Source organism: Octodon degus, unplaced genomic scaffold, assembly GCF_000260255.1.
Source record: "Octodon degus isolate 3935 unplaced genomic scaffold, OctDeg1.0 scaffold00019, whole genome shotgun sequence".
Classification (NCBI taxonomy): Eukaryota; Metazoa; Chordata; class Mammalia; order Rodentia; family Octodontidae; genus Octodon; species Octodon degus.
The window spans coordinates 5,999,559-6,018,188 of record NW_004524595.1 but is presented as its reverse complement, the minus strand read 5'-3'; the positions used below and the strand labels follow the sequence as shown (position 1 = coordinate 6,018,188).

General features: G+C 38.3%; 1 protein-coding gene across 2 annotated transcripts in view; it reads left to right on the top strand.

The window, feature by feature from the left end:
* Positions 1 to 13,854, top strand: part of Hadhb (hydroxyacyl-CoA dehydrogenase trifunctional multienzyme complex subunit beta) — a 50,877-nt gene extending 37,023 nt beyond the window's left edge. Inside the window, exons 10-14 of one of the 2 annotated variants that reach the window (XM_023710939.1) lie at positions 6,321 to 6,400; positions 6,473 to 6,520; positions 8,650 to 8,737; positions 9,088 to 9,327; positions 13,326 to 13,854. In XM_023710939.1, the coding sequence (XP_023566707.1) occupies positions 6,321 to 6,400; positions 6,473 to 6,520; positions 8,650 to 8,737; positions 9,088 to 9,327; positions 13,326 to 13,361 (492 nt within the window). In that variant the 3' untranslated portion in view covers positions 13,362 to 13,854. Of the gene's footprint in view, positions 1 to 6,320; positions 6,401 to 6,472; positions 6,521 to 8,649; positions 8,738 to 9,087; positions 9,328 to 9,355; positions 9,732 to 13,325 lie in introns of both variants that reach the window. The other variant, XM_004627435.2, reaches the window with a different exon arrangement.
* Positions 13,855 to 18,630: the final 4,776 nt, after the last annotated feature.

The following is an 18,630-nucleotide window of genomic DNA, read 5'->3' as shown; positions in this document are numbered from 1 at the left end:
TGTTTAATTTCCATGTGTTTAGGGTTTTTTCTGGTTTCTTTTGTTGTTTAGTTTCATTGAACTGTGGTCAGATAATATGCATGAGATAATTTGTTTTCTTGCATATACTTAAGCATGACCTATGGACTAGTATGTGGTCTATTTTAGAAAATGACCCATATGCAGCTGAAAAAAATGTGTATTCCACTGTGGTTGGGTGGATCACTCTGTATATGTCTACCAAGTCCGTTTGTTCCAAGCTCTGGTTCAGTTCCTCCACTTCTTTGCTAATTTTTTGTCTGGTTGATCTATTTTTTTGGGATAAGGGAGTGTTAAGTTTTCCTTTTAAGATTGTTGTATTGGATATTAGAGTTTTCATGTCTATTAAGGTTTGTCTTATATAGTTGGGTGCTCCCATGTTTGGTGCATACATATTTATGAGTGTTATCTCTTCCTCTTGAATTTTTACCCTAACCAGTATATAGTGGCCTTTATTTCATTTGATCATTCTTGGTTTGAAGTTGAGACTGTCTGAGAACCGGATTGCTACCCGTGCTTTTTGCTCAGGTGCTAGAGCATGTAGTATTGTTTTCCATCCTTTGACTTTCAGCCTATGAGTTTCTTTATGAGTTAAGTGTGTTTCTTGTATACAACATATTGTTGGGTTTTGTTTCCTAATCCACTGTACCAATGTATTTCTCTTAATTGGTGAATTGAGTCCATTTACATTGATGGTTAGAATTGAGATGTTTTAACTTACGATTGACATGTTATTTACCTGTTGTTTTTTAACTCCTTTTTCTCCTGTGTTTAATTGTTTGCTCTATTTAGTGGGTTCCTTCTGTCCTCATTCGTGGAGTTCTGATCATTTTGGTCCCTCTCTAGAACATCTTTTAGTAGTCTGTGTAGGGTTGGCTTTGCCATCATGAAGTTCTTTAGTTGTTCTTTGTCATGGAAGTATTTCAGTTCTCCATCAAACTTGAAAGAGAGTTTTACAGGTTGTAGTAGTCTGGGCTGGAATTTGTTTTTATAGAGGACTTGAAGTAATCTGCTCCATGCTCTTCTTGCCTTCCTAGTTTGTGAAGAGAAGTTGGCCGTAATTCTGATGGGTTTTCCTTTGAATGTGATCTGCTTCTTTTCTCTGCCTGCTTTCAGTATGTTATTCTTGTGCTGGATTTCTGGGATCTTGATTATTGTATGTCTTGGTGTGTTTTTAATTGGGTTGAAGTTATTTGGTGTTCTGTATGCTTCAGTTACTTGAATGTCAGGTTGTTTCCTCATATTTGGGAAGTTTTCTGCTCTTCTGCCCATATTCTTTTTATATCATTGGTATTGTCTCCTTCTTTCTCATTGATGCCTGTTAGTCTCACATTGTTCATCTTTGCATCATCTTGCAGGTGATGGATTATTTTTTCCTGCATCCTGGTTGTTTTTAAGAGATCCTTTCTTACCTTTTCACTAGCTGCACCAGCGTCTTCAAGATCTGAAACTCTATCTTCATTTTCACTCAAACGGTTTTGCAGGCTTATGATTGAGATTTTAAGTTCTTCTACATCTCTTTGACTCTGCTTCATGAGATCTATTTCTTTCCTGTATTGCTCATTCAAAGAATCCATCATTTGTTTAATCGCCTTTATTTTTTTTTCAATGTCTTCTTTAGAAGCAGTTATTAATTATTTTACTGCAGAGAGTTTTTTTCAGATTGGGTTTCCTCCATGTTTCTTCATTTGATTCTTTAGTTCAGTTACTATGAATTCAGAAATTTCTTTTTTTATTTTAGAAATTAATTCTGCTCTGAGTTCCTTTATACCTTTCTGCTGTTGCTTATTTACTTCCAACGCTATTAATTCATACATTTCAACTGAGCTAGTGTCCTCTACACTTGTTCTGGGTGGGCATTGTGTTTTCTCCATAAGTTTCTGCATTTGATTCTTTAGTTCAGATGCTACAAATTGAGATTTCTTTTTTTGTTCCAGAAAATAATTTTGCTCTGAGTTTCTCTGTATCTTTCTGCTGTTGTTTATTTGCTTCTGATGCTATTAATTCATATATTTCAGCTGAACTTGTGTCCTCTGCACTTGTTATGGGTGGGCTTGAGGCCTGAGATTGCATTTTGCTCCTTGTCTTTATCATTTTGTATAGCACTGACCTCTGACTTTTGGTGTAGAGCTTTGGTGCAGTTATATCCTTATTACCTAATGAAATTCAGGTACTAACATGCCAAGTTCTAGTTCATGCAGTTGTGCCTGGCTTGGGTCTGGCTCCTCTGCTCAGCTTCTTATTGTTGTTGCCCTTGGAGGTGGGCCTGCTGTGTCCCTCTGGTAAGATGTTCTGTTCCCAGATTAGCTGTGTGGTTTTGACCCTGGTCTCACTACAGGGACTTTAGCTGCAGGGTTTCACCCCAAGCTTGTATACCAGGCCTGGGCTGGGTCTGGAGGGTTATGAAGAGGGGGAGCAAGAGAGAGCAGAAGCTCTCCCACATACTCACCAAGGGCTGTGCTTTGGCGGGTCTGCAGGACTTCCAAGAGCCTGGCTGAAGTTCTCACTCACAGGATGGGCTGTGCTGGGTCTGGCTGGGTGGGGAAGGTCCAGAGAGCACAGGGAAAGGCCTCTCTCACGTGGCGGGCCTGGCCTTGGATCCGTGGGCATGCAGGACAGAGCAGAAGCTCTCCCACACATTCGCAGGGCCTGGGGTTGGTCAGATTGGAGCAGGCCCAAGGCATGGCGGAAGTTCTCACTGACAGGGTGGGCTGTGCTGGGTTGGGTGGCTGTGCTGGGTCTGGACACTGAGAAAGGCCTCTCTCATGCGCCGGGCCTGCGACCGGCGCAAGACAGAGCATAAGCTCCTACCCATTTACAGGACCTGGGGTTGGTTGGATCTCAACATCATGTTTTGAAATACCTGTACATTGTGAAATGTTACACAATCAAGCTAATTAACTTGCCTATCATCTCTCATAGAATTCTTTATTTACTGTTTAGAAATACTCTATAATAGCACAAGTCAAAAAATATTCTTAAAAAGAAAAATGTTAGCATCTCACTCCCAGAGATAGATTAGAACATTAAGTGAACCTTGTCCTAGATTTCTTGATATTGCTATACATTAATATAATTTTGAAATAAAAAATTGGCAATGCCATACATACTGTTTTGTAACTCACTGTTTCACTTAATGGGATTTTGTGGATACCTTTCACTTCAATAATTCATGTTAACATCATGGTCTCTTAATGGTATTAATAACTTTTTTGTTCTCATTCCCTGCCTTTATACCTCTGTCCCTTTCTTTGCTTCTTCTTAGCTAGTAATAGTTTCCCTTCTATATTCATGTCATCCTTTTTGTTTTTCTTTTTGAGACAGGGTCTCACTACACAGTTCAGACTGGCCTTGAGATCACTTTGTAACGCAGGCTGGTCTCAAACTCTCGGATCCTTCTGCCTAGCCTCCCGAGTGCTGGGATTACAGGTGTGCGCCACCATGCCTGGCTCATGTCATCCTTTTAAGATTCCACATATTAGAGAAAACATGCAGTGTTTGTCTTTGAGTCTGGCTTATTTCATTTATGAAGATCTCCAGTTCTGTGTATTTTCCTGCCAATGACATAATTTTGTTCTTCCTTATGGCTGAATATGTATTTTGTATATGTACTACAATTTCTTTATCTGTACATCTTTGATGGGCACCTGGGCTGGTTCTGTATCTTGGTTGTTGCAAATTGTGCTGCAGTAAGCATACTTATGCAGGTTTCCCTAGAGCACGCTGACTTTAATTTCTTGGGTATATACCAAGGAGTGGTACTTCTCATAGGGAAGTACTGACTCATAGGGTACTTCTAGTTTTAGTTTTTGTAAGGAACCTCTGTACTGATTGCTGTTGTGACTGTACTATTTATATTCCCAGCATTTGTGGAAAAGGGTTCCTTTTTCCCTGATCCTCACCAGCATTTCTTGTTTTCTATATTCTTGATGATAGCTATTTTGACTGGGATGGGATGAAATCTTAGGGGTTTTTCCCCCCCAGTACTAACAATTGAACCCAGAGCCTTCACACTGGGCTATATCCCCAGCCTTTTTTCAGTTTTTGAGACAGTCTTGCTCAGTCCCTAGATTGTTTACTCTGAGCTTAAATTTTCAATCCTTCCGCCTCAGACTCCCACAGTGCTGGAATTATAGGCATGTGCCTCCATGCCAGGCTTTCATTGTACTTTTGAGTTTTATTTTCCTGATAGCTAAAGATGTTGAACATATTTTCATATACTCACTGTACTTCATATATTTCACTTCGTGATTCTTTTGAGTAGTGTCTATTCAACGTATCCATTTATTGATTGGGCTATTTCAGTTCTTTAGGTGTTTTCTGAGTTCTTTATATATTCTAGACATTAATCCTCTGTCAGATGATAACTGGCAAAGACTTTCTCTGATTCTGCAGGCTGTCTCTTTAGTCTGTTGGTTGTTTCCCTTATTTGTGCAAAGCTTTTTAATTTAATATAGTTTGTTGATTCTTATTGTTATTTCCTGTACTTTTGAAGTCCCATTCAGGAAGTTTTTGCCTATGCTGATGGTTTCAAGTGTTTCCCTTTGGTTTTGTTTTGTTTTTCTATCAGTATCAAAGCTTCAGGTCTTATTCCTAGGTCTTTGATCCATTTTGCATTGGTTTTTGTACAGGGTGAAAGCTAGGGATATAGTTTCATTCTTTTATAGGTGGATATCCAATTTTCCCAGAGTCTGTCTTTTCTCTAATGTATGTTTTTGGCTTGTTTGTTGACTTAGCTACTTTTCTTTTGCTGAGACAAAATACCCGACATCTAAAGTTAAAGGAGGAAAGGTTTATTTAGCTCATATTTCATCAAGGTTTCAGTTCATGATTGTCTGCCTTCAAAACAGGGTGGCATGGAAGAGAGGTAACACAGAGGAGAAACAGTCCATGGCAGGAGGAGGTGGCAGAGCAAGCAAGCAACAGCAGCAGTTTCTTTCTGTCCCTTTTATATTCTATCTAGGATTCCTGGCTTGTGCCCTTATAGTGTGTAGCACTCACACTCAGAACTATCTCACATGGATCAGAGAACTGATTTCGTAATCACACCCCTTATCCCAGCACTACACACTCTAGATCCAGCCACAGTGGAAAAAGCCCCTCCTATGACCTCATGAGACTTTGGAGGGACTTCTGGACCCAAGCCATAATATTTGTCAAGAATCATATGGAATGGTTGTGTTACCTGGCTTTGTTCCACCAGCATTAGCATTACCTCATCAAGCCTGAGTGGTGAAGGATCTGGGTAGATGCTCATTTCAAAAGCCAAATTAGGTAATAGGGCCATGTGGCATGAGCTATACTCACCAGATGCAAAGGCCTTGATTACTTCTGTGGTGTGCTACATGTCCAGGTTAATTCAGTGTAAATCAAACACAGATCCCATCAGAGGCAGCATATCATATTACCCATGGATTTTTGGAAATAACAATGTACCACATTCATTGTGATTTTGCACAATGGCACATTGAACATATTAATTAATCTCTTTAAAAATACATTGAGTCATCACCTGTATTTCCAGACTTTCTGGTTGCTTTGTTGGAGCCTACATGCTTTCTTCAGCATTGCTCAGTTATAAAACAGGACAGAGTAGTTTCCTTTTCCTTGGAATTGTGAATTTGGGTGGGAGGTTTTTTTTTTAAAGTAATAGTAAAGAACTTTTTCCCCTAGTAGTATGTCTTTGTCCCCCATTTTCTTGATTGTTATTTGGGACTAACATGTATGGAGTATGTCTAGAGAGGGGAAACAATAATACTAATGTTTCTCATCTGCCCACCTCATTCTTCTTCTATTGGCTTGCTTATTATGGGTGCTTTACATGCACTGAAACCACTGAGAAGCTGTGGGTAGAAAGTAGCTGAGAAACAGTACAGAAAATATAAAAATAAATAAATTGAATACAAACTTTTTTTTTTTTTTTTTGTGGAACCGGGGATTGAACTCAGGCCCTTGCACTTGCCAGGGAAGTGCTTATTCTACTGAGCCATCTCCCAGCCCATAAGTTATTTTAATTCATAAGCATCTTTCTTTTTTTGTGTCCAACACAAAAACCTTGGGTTGAGTTATTATGGATACTTGCATTTCTAAAGTTCTTTTTATGTATTTTGGTGATTATGATACTTGTTGAACAGCTCCTTTTGTGCTCCCAAATGGGTCAGTCTTTGTGTTTGAATTGTGATTTAGTCATAGATACAGTGAAGTTTGTAATGAGTTAGTACACTCAGGAGCAGAAATTAAAAAAGGCTGCGGGGGAACCTCAGGCAGGCCAGAGAATATTACTCTTTTGGTTGACATTTCAGACTGATGGTGCTTCTGCGATGCTGATAATGTCTGAGGACAAAGCTCTGGCCATGGGGTATAAGCCAAAGGCATATTTGAGGTAAGTATATTTTCATGTGAATTGCCTCTGAATGTTTTACTACTGGAACTAACTTATCTGTTTTTTACCTAGGGATTTTGTGTATGTGTCCCAGGATCCAAAAGATCAGCTTTTACTGGGGTAAGTAGTAGTGTGTAAGTAGTAGTATGTATTTGTAGACTTTAATCAAAAGTATTTCATTACCAACATTTATTACAGATTTTGAAGTACCTTAAGTTCTGAGTTCATAATTGGTTGGGAGGTGGATTTTATTTTTTATCTTTTTGAGGCAGGGCCTTGCTATGCAATTCAGGCTGGCCTTGAGCTCGCTTTGTAACCCAGGCTGGTCTTGGACTAATTATCCTCCTGACTCTACCTCCTGAGTGCTGGAATTACAGGCGAGTGTCACCACAACTGGCTTTTGGGAGGTGAATTTTTTTTATTTGTTTTTGATACAGAGTCTCACTCCTCAGTTTGGACTCATAGTGATCCCTCTCTCAGCTTCCCCAGCACTGGAAGTACAGACATGTGCAACTACGCCCGTTTTTGTGGCTGGCACAGATGTGGTACTGGGATTGTGCTTGCCAGGCAGGCACTTAGACCACCAGGCTATCTCTCCAGGCCCCTGGGAGGTGAATGTTAAAGCAAACAATAATTCTTTTTGGTATAATTATAGTTTTGAGTTACCTACCATTTTTTCCAATATATTTCCCACTTAAAATTATTAATGCTAACTGGCTGTGGTTGCACATGCCGTAGTCTCAGCACTCCGGGAAGCTGAGGCGGGAAGATTACAAGTTTGAGCCCTACTTGATCAACCTAGTGACTTAGCAAAAGCTTTGTCCTCAGACATTTTATCCTGCCTCAGGATTAAAAAAAAAAAAAAGGCTGATGTTATAGCTCAGTGTAAAGACTCTGGGTTCAATTTCAAAAGAATTTTCATCACCCAAAAATGTTTTCTATTACATAAATACACACAAACATAAAAACTATATATTTTTTTCATGAAGATGTCATAAACGTGCTTTTCATTTTGCTGCACTCTTGTTTCATTAAAAAGTCTCCTAATACTTAGATTGTCTCTGAAGGCACCAGCCTCATCCTTTTTTTTTTTTTTTTTTTTAACATTCCTAAATGCTTTTTTATTATTAACCAAAAAGGTCAAAATAAAAGTGACCAGGAAGTCAGACTGAGTCTCGATACTGGAATTGGCCAGGCATGGGGTTATATTGGGCTAAAAACTCCAATCTGTGACAGAATTCAGATTGGACAAATCAGAAAGCAATAAAGAAGAATCAGCTGACACTTAAAGTGAAGGCAAACTCATTGGCAACTACATGCTGAGTCCTTAAGACAAAGTTTAGTGTGCATTTGTCAAAGGTACCACTTCCAAGAAAAGGAAAAAGAAAATTTCAGGACTATTTTAGTGCAGGAACATCAACTAACTTAGTCTCCAGAACCAGTAAATTATCTGTTGTTTTTCTAAATTCTGTACACTGTTACAAATAGCTGTAGAGCAAAAGTTTATTTGTAAGGTTGCAATTGCAAAGAATAGCTTTCAAGAGACAGAAAGTGCTAAAAGGCAGGGATAATTCGAACAAATTTTCCAAGTTGGGACATGGAATATGCTCATACTAACAGGGTGAAGCTGGTTTATAAAAATAACTATTTCACTGATTGATGGAATCTAAGCGAATCAGATTCTTAGCCTTTATGTCTGCCTTTGGGAAAGGTCAGAGGACTGAGGGGCAAGTAATGAACATATGTAATAATTTCCAAAGAGCTGTCTTATTCAACTGTCTAGTGTGCGATAGCTGTGGCAAATACACAGCCATCAGCCACCCTCGTCATGTCCTATAACTTTTGTATCTTCTTTCTCTTTAATATTCCATACATCCTCTCTCTGACTCAACCATTCTACAGTTGTAGAATAGGAAATATGAGCCTCATCCTTCTAATGTTCCCGCCTCTCTGTCTCCCTAGGTCTTGAGATTAGCTAAACCCTTTTTCATGCCTTGCCCTTTCACTTTCATTCTTCTACCTTTACATTGTTAGCTTAGATTTTTCCTTTGTTGTTTGCTTGTTTATTACCTGTTTCCTCAACTCTACAATATAAACTTAAGGACAGAATTCAGTTCATTATTGTATCCCCAGCACTTAATCAGCATTTGTATAGTAGAATCAATAAGTGTAAAACTCAGTTTAGCGAATGTAAAGAAGCTCTTACGTTAAAAATTAAAGTTTTAAGATTCTACCCTTTTTCTTTTCAGGCCAACATATGCTACTCCAAAAGTTCTAGAAAAGGCAGGATTAACCATGAGTGATATTGATGTTTTTGAATTTCATGAAGCCTTCTCAGTAAGTCATTTGCCAAGCACACCTTTAGGAAGAGTTATTAAAAATGTAGTTCACGTTTATGGGAGAGAGCAAGGTTTGGTTTCTAAGTTCAACAGGAGTATACCTTTGTATTTCAGTACTGACTTACATTGTGGGGAGGGGCTTGAGGGAGATTTGAGAGCCACACCTGTGGCGTTGAGCCTTTGAGGCTCTTAGAGGTCCTTTGGAAGTACAAAATTGTTTCTTTGAGATATTTTCACTAAAAATTGATTTAAAGATTTGCTTAACTTTAAAGTTATAGAAGCCTGTGTCTAAAGAAGCTTAGAGAAACATTAATAACAAGGTCTTTTATAAGTTATTTTCCCTCCTAGGGTCAAATTTTGGCTACTTTTAAAGCCATGGATTCTGATTGGTTTGCTCAAAACTATATGGGTAGGAAAACCAAGGTTGGATCACCTCCTTTAGAGAAGTTTAATACCTGGGGTGGATCACTGTCCCTGGGACACCCATTTGGAGCCACTGGCTGTCGCTTGGTCATAACAGCTGCCAACAGGTTACGAAAGGAAGGAGGCCAGTACGCCTTGGTGGCTGCCTGTGCGGCTGGAGGGCAGGTACGTGTGGGGCAAAGGCATATTTGAGGGATTTTGTGTATGTGTCCCAGGATCCAAAAGATCAGCTTTTACTGGGGCCAACATATGCTACTCCAAAAGTTCTAGAAAAGGCAGGATTAACCATGAGTGATATTGATGTTTTTGAATTTCATGAAGCCTTCTCAGGTCAAATTTTGGCTACTTTTAAAGCCATGGATTCTGATTGGTTTGCTCAAAACTATATGGGTAGGAAAACCAAGGTTGGATCACCTCCTTTAGAGAAGTTTAATACCTGGGGTGGATCACTGTCCCTGGGACACCCATTTGGAGCCACTGGCTGTCGCTTGGTCATAACAGCTGCCAACAGGTTACGAAAGGAAGGAGGCCAGTACGCCTTGGTGGCTGCCTGTGCGGCTGGAGGGCAGGTACGTGTGGGGCAGCTTCACAGGGACTTCCAGAAACTCACTTTCTTGGAAACAAATAAGTTCACCTCAGAAATATTTGACTTAATTTAGTTTGAAACATTCTTGAAGCATTATTCAAAAGATAGGCAAATGGGGAAAGAAATTCTTTCTTTTGTTGTTTTTTTTTTGCTGAGGGTTAGGAAGAATAACTTTAGTTCTAATAATATTTTGAAAGGAAGATACTGTTCAAATCCAAACTATTTTTTCCTCTCAAATAATGTTACCTTTTTGATGTATAAAATTAATATATGGCGATTATAAAAATAGAACGAATATGTAGAAAGTAGTTAGAATCACTTATAAATTGGAAGCCATCATGTTAAGCATCTTGGTATATTTTCTTCCTTAGTGCTAAACTTACTTATTTATCTAATCAGCATGAAATCCTATCTTAAAATCTCTCCTAAGAGGTAAACTGTCTTTCTAGAGAACTGAATTGTACCCTTGTAAGGGAACTAATTTACCTCTAGATAACTTTTTTCTGGTCAGCTAAGGAAATTAATAGTTCAACAGATTATTTCCCTACTTACCTTGTTTACATGTAGACCTAACTTTCTACCTGCTGTGGCATTTCAGTCTGGGGATAAAATCCAAAAGGAAAACTGACTCTAGTTTTTTTAATCGATGTGAACAGATTTTGTTTTCATCTGGATTATAGAAAATTTTTGTTACTGATCAAGATAAATAAATATTTAAAAGTATAAACATCTTACTGTAAGTAACAGTGTATGTCAGAGACCAGCAGAAGCTACCAGGCTTGTGTAAAGGCAACATGGTATGAAATTTGTTGAGCATGCAGACAGGGTGAAAGGCTGTTCATGTGGTATAGAGAAGAATGGAACCATTCTATAGGCTTCGACAAAGGAGGTCCTGTGAGAGATCAGGCAAGGTGTCTGGTGGGGGGTCAGGGGCTTTAGGTAAGGAGGTCTGAGCAAGCACCCATGGTCAAAGTTCTTTGAATGTCTAGAGCCTCAGTGGTCAGAGTCCTCAAAGGGTCTGGTGTAAATGTATGGATGTTTTCAGATGTCCTGACTTGGAAGATTCAGTGTTCTGTATTACCTCTTCTTTATGACATCCTGTCCTGTGTTTGCTGAGGGTGGCACTCCTGCTGGGATTGTAGTTTTGGCTGAGAACAATTGTGGCTGTTAAAATACAGGTTGGATGCTGGGAAAGTCATGCCAGAATCAAAGCTGACACCTATCTTTTAAAGTCTTAATATGTGCCTCTTTCTCAGAGACTTGGGAAATAAGGGACCAGTTACTTATAAGATGAAATAGTTTGGACTCATGATCAGTTTTTAATCTGTATAACTTCATTTATAGAAACCCTGGTCATTTAGGACCTGAGCCCTCCCTCTTATCTCACTGTGTCACGAAGGAGCTCACTCCCACCTGCACTGTGTAGGGCATGTGGCCCACAGAGGACACTGTCTTTTGCATTCAGCATCTGTTCCCTGGTTCTTTGTCAGGTACCTGTGGTGTATAGTACATTAGATGCTTTTGTGGGTGCACAAGAGTGATGCCCAATGTTTCCTTTCTAGAAGCTCATAGTAGATGGAATAGTGCAGAGATGATGCATCTTAGAAATGAGGTTAAGCTTGATACTGTCTCCTCAAGAGCCAAACAACTGACACCAACTTAATTAAGAGGCAGAAGAATAATTCATCATAGTGGAATTACAGAAGAATTTCTCAGCACTGGCCTTAACATTTTAGGCCAGACAATTCTTTGGAGTGGGGGTTTTATAATTGGGGTGGAGGTTTAGCATGGCCTCTACCTACTAGCTTCCAGTAGCAATAAACTCCTCCCTACTCTTGTCCTATTCTGCCCATATATACACACACACAGTTGAAAATGTATCCACAGGCATTGCCAGTGTTCTCTGGAGAGAGCAAAAAATAAAATCTCCCCGAGTTGAGAATGACTGGGACATATGTCATATTGGGAAATGAAAACATAGGGGAATTGTACCTTGCTTCAAACAATAGTTTCAAACATTTTTTTTTTTAAAGATTTAAAATTTCTGAATTTAGTTCAACTTATAATACCACATTTCCAAGAAAAATGAACCTTTTGCAAAGACATTTAAATAAAATCATACCAGAATGCACAAAAATGAAATTGTCCAAAACTTCTTGTAAAGAAAAAAATCATTAAAGCATATACATAAAAATATTAGCTATGGAAGAACAAAATTAAATAGCATCTTATTCCACATTGGAAAGAAAAAAAAGGACCAAGGGTGTAAGAAACTAGATTAAAGGACTGAAAGAAAAGATCTGTTCTCTTTGAATTTCATACTTAGCAAACATACCTTTGAAAACTAAAAGTAAGATTTTCTAGTTATACAAACTTGAAATATTTTAATACCTCCAGAAGTAGCATATAGGAAATAACAAAGAGCATAATTCAAAAGGCAAGATTGTAGTAACAGTACATTTTAAATAAAGCTGGAGAAGGAATGTTCTACCTTACAATGGCTCCTTCCAAGAGAACTGCAAATCAGTCAAATCTTCCCATCCCTGATCTTTGCTGTTTGTTTGTATATGTTGTCAAAAGACTTTGTTTTGAGCTTCCATGTACACTGGGTGAAGGATGGAGGCCATATAGCAAATGTTTATCCTTACACAGTGTTCATCTTGGTACCTTATAAATAATTATGTCATGACAAATAAGTGTGAGGATTGAATTGAACCCAGAAGATAGGAGATTCATTAGGCTATTTATTGGCTTGATGGCAGACCAAAGGTTAGAATGACATGACAGTCAGCTAGGATTTAGATTCATGCAATCATAAATGTCTCCACTAGGTTTAAAGAAGGGCTATCACTGCTGCATAGCCTATGCACAGTGATGGAGAAAGGACATACCTGCTGCATCTCTTTGTGGTCCCTCAGGTCATCTCCTTAATCTGTGTAAAATGGTGAAGAAGTGAACAGCTTTGGAATCATCTGAACATGATTCCAATTCCTGGCCTTGTGATTTTTTATTAGCTTCGTGATTTTTGGATGAGTCACTTAACCTCTCAAAGCCTCAGTTTTGTCATCTAGAAATGTATTTTTGTTTGCATTCACTAGGTCATGTTCATCTTTGTGTGGCTAAAAAGGCTTCTCTGATTCCTCATTTTAATAGTGACCTTTAGTCTGGGGCATAGCTGCATGGTGAAGTATTTGCCTAGCATGTGTGTGGATGTGGGTTTTATTCCTAGTGCCATGAGCACAAGTATACCCAATATAGAGTATCTACTAAGAATGAGACACTGTACTGAAACATCTGGTCATATGTGTATGTGTGTGTGTATAAATATATATGTATATAAATGTGTGTGCACACTATATGCTCTGTAACACAAAAACTTTCTGAAGTAGGTCCCATAGGTCTCATTATAGAGGAAATTGAGATTCAGAGTGGCTGTTAACTTTCCCATGATCACACAGTGTTTGAATGGCAGAGCCAAGATCCAACTTCAAAGCCTGGACTTTACCTCTGTTCTCCATGCTGGCTGAATTAATCGCCTTTCATTGCTCTAACTGAGCTGTTTTTTTTCCCTTCACAGGGCCATGGAATGATAGTGGAAACTTACCCAAAGTGATCGATCCAGTGGAGGTGACCAGGTTTCTTGTAGCACTCGCGCTGGGCAATGCCATTTCAATGCATTACTAAACAATACCTGTAGTTCTAGCTCCTTTGTGGCCTTCTGTTAAATACTTTGCAGCTAAGCCTTTCTGGTGTTCTCAGCTTTCCAGTAATCACAGCTGACTGTTCTTTCAGGGATTTCTAAGTTACCAGAATATCATGCAAAGAGATTTAAGCAGTTGCTGTTGATCTCTGTTGTCATTGAAGACTGAATGGTTACATTTTAGGAAAGATATTAACTGAGATCTGAAGTCATCTTTGTGATATTTGCAAATTGTATTTGTTCTTATTTGTATCCTAAAAATAAGTATTTTCTATAAAATACAAACCAATGTGCCTAAATTAACTAATTACGGAAAAACAATCTAAATATCTTTAAAAACTTAAAGATATTTAGATATATAATACCTTGTTAGTCAACCTCAATAAAGTGGAGAAGTATTGGAGAACTGTTTGCCTTATTTTTATAAGGAGGAGAAGATATTCCTCTTGGTTTGGGGGCAGGGTTTCCCTTTATGTATTTGTAACTTCCAGCCATTGTAGTCAGTCATAGAGCTTCTAGGAGTCGAAGGAGTGTCCTGCGTTAGAATAACACTTCCTCTCCCCCTCATTGCTTTGATTGAAGTACAGTTATTTCATTATTAAGAGTTGCTTCTGTTTGCCAGGATTTAAATGAGGTATAAAATAAGTTTTTTCTTTGAATCAACTGCTATGACACCTCTCAGATTTTTGACAACCACACTGTACTAAATAACATGTATGCTAGTATTTTGAAGAAGCAAAATGGTCAATTATGGCCATTTGTGTGAACATACATTATTTGAAGCCATTGCAATGGTCCCTACCTACTAAGAGTCCTTGCCTCTAAGCTACTTGGGAGGTGAAGACAGGATGATTAAAAGCTCAATGCCAGCCAGACAATTCAGTGAGATCCTGTCTTGGATTGATTTCTTTCTTTCTTTCTTTCTTTCTTTCTTTCTTTCTTTCTTTCTTTCTTTCTTTCTTTTTTTTTTTTTGTACCCGCAGTTGAACTCAGCATGTTACACTTGCCTGGCAGGTGCTTGTGCCACTGAGCTGTATCTCAAGGCCCAAGATGCTGTCTTAAATTAAAAAAAAAGACAATGTAGTGGCACACACTGGTTATCCCAGCACTCTTGAGGCTGAGGTAGGAAGTGAGTTTGAAGGTAGTCTGGGCTTCATAGTAAGTCTGTGTCTCAGAAAAAACAGCTAAGACAAAAGAAGAGGTTAGGACAGCTCAGTGATAGAACACCTGCCTAGAATGTTTGAGGCCTTGCATCCAGTCCCCAACACCAAAGAAAAAAGAACAACAAAAAAGGTCTGAGTTCCAGCATCATTTACTTATGATTTCCTTGGTAATCTAAACACAATGTGAGTTTAAATACTGAAAACCATTATATTTACATATCACAAAAAAAATTCTAGATTAAGTAAAATGAAAACTTTAAAATTTATCACAGACTGCTGCTGTGTGCTTAGGTTGCAAAGAATTTCTTAAAACATTGTTTAAAAGAAGAGGTCTATAAATTACTGATGTTAAAAATGAGGACTTTTATTCTTTATATGGTAGAATTGGTGGAGAAACAAGCAATAGTGGACAAAGATACTTATACCAAATACAGCTTACAAAGGATCCAGAATATATAACAGGTTCCTACAGAGCAAGAATAATAATATAGTAGAAAAAAATGGAGAAAAGATTCTGATGTTTTAGAAAATGATTTATTAGTGGCAAATAAGTGTTCACTAAAATGTTTAATAGCAATCAGAAAATTAAAGTTATAAGAAGATACTATTTTATAACTATAAGACTTGCAGAAATTAAGACTGAGAATTCCAAGTGTTGGTGAAGATGTGGAACAATAAGAAATTTTAGACAAATGGTGAGAATATCAATGGTTCAACCACTTCAGAAAATTGCCTGACATTGTTTTGTACATTTAAATAAAACAAAAGTTCTACAATCCAGCATTTTTTCTCTTTGGACTATTCCCTAGTGGAACTTGCATGTGAGCCCAGAAATGTGCAAGACTGTTCATAGCAGCATTGCTGCTAACAGCAAAATGCCATAAATAATGTGTGTTGACATTAAATAATGTGTGTGCCTTTTAAAAATAAGCAAAAATTAAGTAATTTCTAGGATGCCTGCAGATGAGTTTAAAATAGTTTCTACAACAAGGGAAAGAAAAAGACAAATTTGCCTTCCAGAATTCTGAATAATACAAGTAGATACTTCCTGCTCCAGGAGTCGGGCAAGCCTCCCCCGACCCAGTGACTCCAGGGAATAGAGCCTAGAAAGCTGGAAAAGACAACCAGGCAACCTCGCAATGGAGAAACAGCAAACATTAGCTTAGGCAAGTGGTCATGGTTAACATCAGTGCGGCCACAGCCCTTCCAACAGCGTGATCAGAGGGGCACTTCAGCTCTGTTATTCTTTCAAATACATATAATTGAGCCCACTAATGAAAAAGCAGACAACCCAAATCAAGATGCAGTCTACAAGATACTTAGCCAACATTAAAAACTGTCAAAGTCAAGAAAAGAAAATACTTAAAAATTGTTAAGAGGCAAAAAGAGGCTAAGGGGGCTGGTGAGATAGCTCAGCAGTTTAAAGCACCTGCTTAGTCAAGCTTAGGCAGGTGCAGGGGACTGCAGTTGATCCCCAGCACCATGTGCTACACCAGCCTCACCCTCAGGGCAGGGCTGAGCCAGCCAGAGAGAAGAAGCTAAGGGTTGATCTGGGCATGTCTCTCTATGCATGGTTGGAGATTGAAAGGAACAGGAGGTACTGATGGACACGGGTACCTTCTGGTACATTTTTCATGGTGATCCTCATGCCACCTTCACAGAATATTTTAGAGGTACCAACCCCTTTGAAATTTTCTTTGGAAAACAGATGGGAGGTGGCACAGATTCTGAAGAGATGGTAATAGATGGTGATCCTTTCATTGCCTTCAGATTCAGCATGAAGGATATCCAAGAGAGGAATTCTGTGGGGCTGTCCCATGTTAAACAAAACCTTCCAGTTATTCATGAACTTTGAGCCTTGCTGGAAGAGATATATAGTGATTGCACCAAATGGATGAAAATTTCTGGAAAAGAGATTAAACCCTGATGGAGGGTGTTACAGATCTGAGGACAAAATTCTCACTGTTGAGATTAAAAAGGGGTGGAGGGCCGGGGAGATGGCTCAGTGGAATAAGCACTTCCTTGGCAAGGGTAAGGGCCTGAGTTCCGTAAAAAATAAAAAATAAAAAGGGGTGGAAAGAAGGCACCAAAATTACTTTCCCATAGGGGATGAAACACCAAATAGTATCCCAGCAGATATTGTTTTCATTATTAAAGAAAAAGGTTGCCCAACATTCAAAAGAAATGGAGCAAATACAATTTATACTGCTAAAATTAGTTTACGAGAGGCCTTGTGTGCTGAATCAGTGTGCCAACAATGGATGGAAGGAGCATTATGGGATATGGGCTGCCTTTTCCAAAAAGAGGCTAAGCAGACGTGATTAAATGTGTTGCATTTTAAGTATATTTCCATTTTCTGTTGACTTTTAAAAAAAGAGGTTTGTACCTATGTTGTTTATTATTTCTTGCCTATATCTTGTAATATGAGAAAGTACTTTGGCAGTAACAATACACAATGTACTAACCATTGTTACTCTCCTAAAATCTTGTTTTGAAATTTTGTACCATTGTTTTTATTTTTTTTTCCTTTAAAGTAAAAATAACTGATGTCATAGAAAAAAAAAAAGAACATCAGTTTAAGAGAGTTTATATATATGTAACACATCTGGAAATAAAAGAGTGTATTTGTTACAAAGACCTAGTAATTTGCTGACTTAAGCTTGATCTTTGAACATTAATTCAAAATAATAAATAATTGAAATCTCCCCTTAAAGTCATTATCAACTATTTTGGTGATCATAATTAAGCATTACTAAGAAGCAAATTTACCTTAAATTTTCATTCCTTTATTTAACAATATATAAACTTTTTATCATGTGCAAAATACATGAACTCTACTACGTGCAAAACACAAGACCAGATTTTGGTTTTTGGAGACAGAGTCTCACTCATGTTGGCCTTGAACTCACCGTATAGCATAGGCTGGCTCGAACTGTCAGCAATCTTCTTGCCTCAGCTTCCTAAGTGCTGAGCTTAGATGATATATTTTGAAAAGAGTGTTATGGTTCATGTCTAGTTGTCCCTTCAAAGCCTCATGCAGTTATGGGGCAGACTTCTAGAGTTTGTAATTAATTCCTGATCCAGAGCTGGGATCATAGGTGTAAATGCTGCTGGGATTATGGGTGTGAGTACTACACCCTGACTAGGGCAGCCAAGTTGAATGCAACATAAGAGAGACAGTCTTCTCTGCTGCCATTGGTGCTGCTACTCCCCCCGCATTTGCTCCTGCTCTCTGCCACTGCCATGAATGGCTACCCTCTGCCATGTGCCACTCTGCTTAGAAGCCAGCCAGCTGAGCATGGACTCAAACCTCCACTAACAGTGAGCTAAATAAACCATTCCTTCCTTCAAAAAATAAATAAATAATAAATAAATAAATAAATAAATAAATGTGTTGCATTTTATAACAGAAAAGGGACATTAATGGGAAAACTGATGAAATCCAAATAAAATCTGAAGTTCAGTTAGTACATTTTTTTAAAGCTGCGAGTTGAGGATATAGTTCAGGAGTAGGGTTCTTAGTATGTATAAGACCATGAGTCTGGCCCCCAGTGCTGCAAAACATCCCCTCCCTGCCAAGAAAACCCCTGCCAAATAGTAACAGCACCACAAAATTAAAGCCACACAAGCCCCCACACACTATGTAGTCAAACTTTTTTTGCATGGGTGCTAAGAATTCAATGAGGAAAGGACAGACTTGTTAACAAATGGTGCTAGGAAAGTGATCACCATGTATAGAAGAATGAACTTTGCACCATATATAGAAATTTAAAAATGGATCAAAAGCCTAAACATAAAAACTATACCCATAGAACTCTTAGGAGAAAGTACATGGCATTGGATTTGGGCAGTAATTTCATGGGTATGTTAGCAAAAGCACAGGTAACAAACATTAGATAAACTGGACTTGATAAATGGACTTACTCAAAATTAAAAACTGCATCAAAGGACACAACTGAGTGAAGTGACCTAGAGTAAGAAAATGTTTGCAAATCATACAGTCTACGAGAGGTTAATAG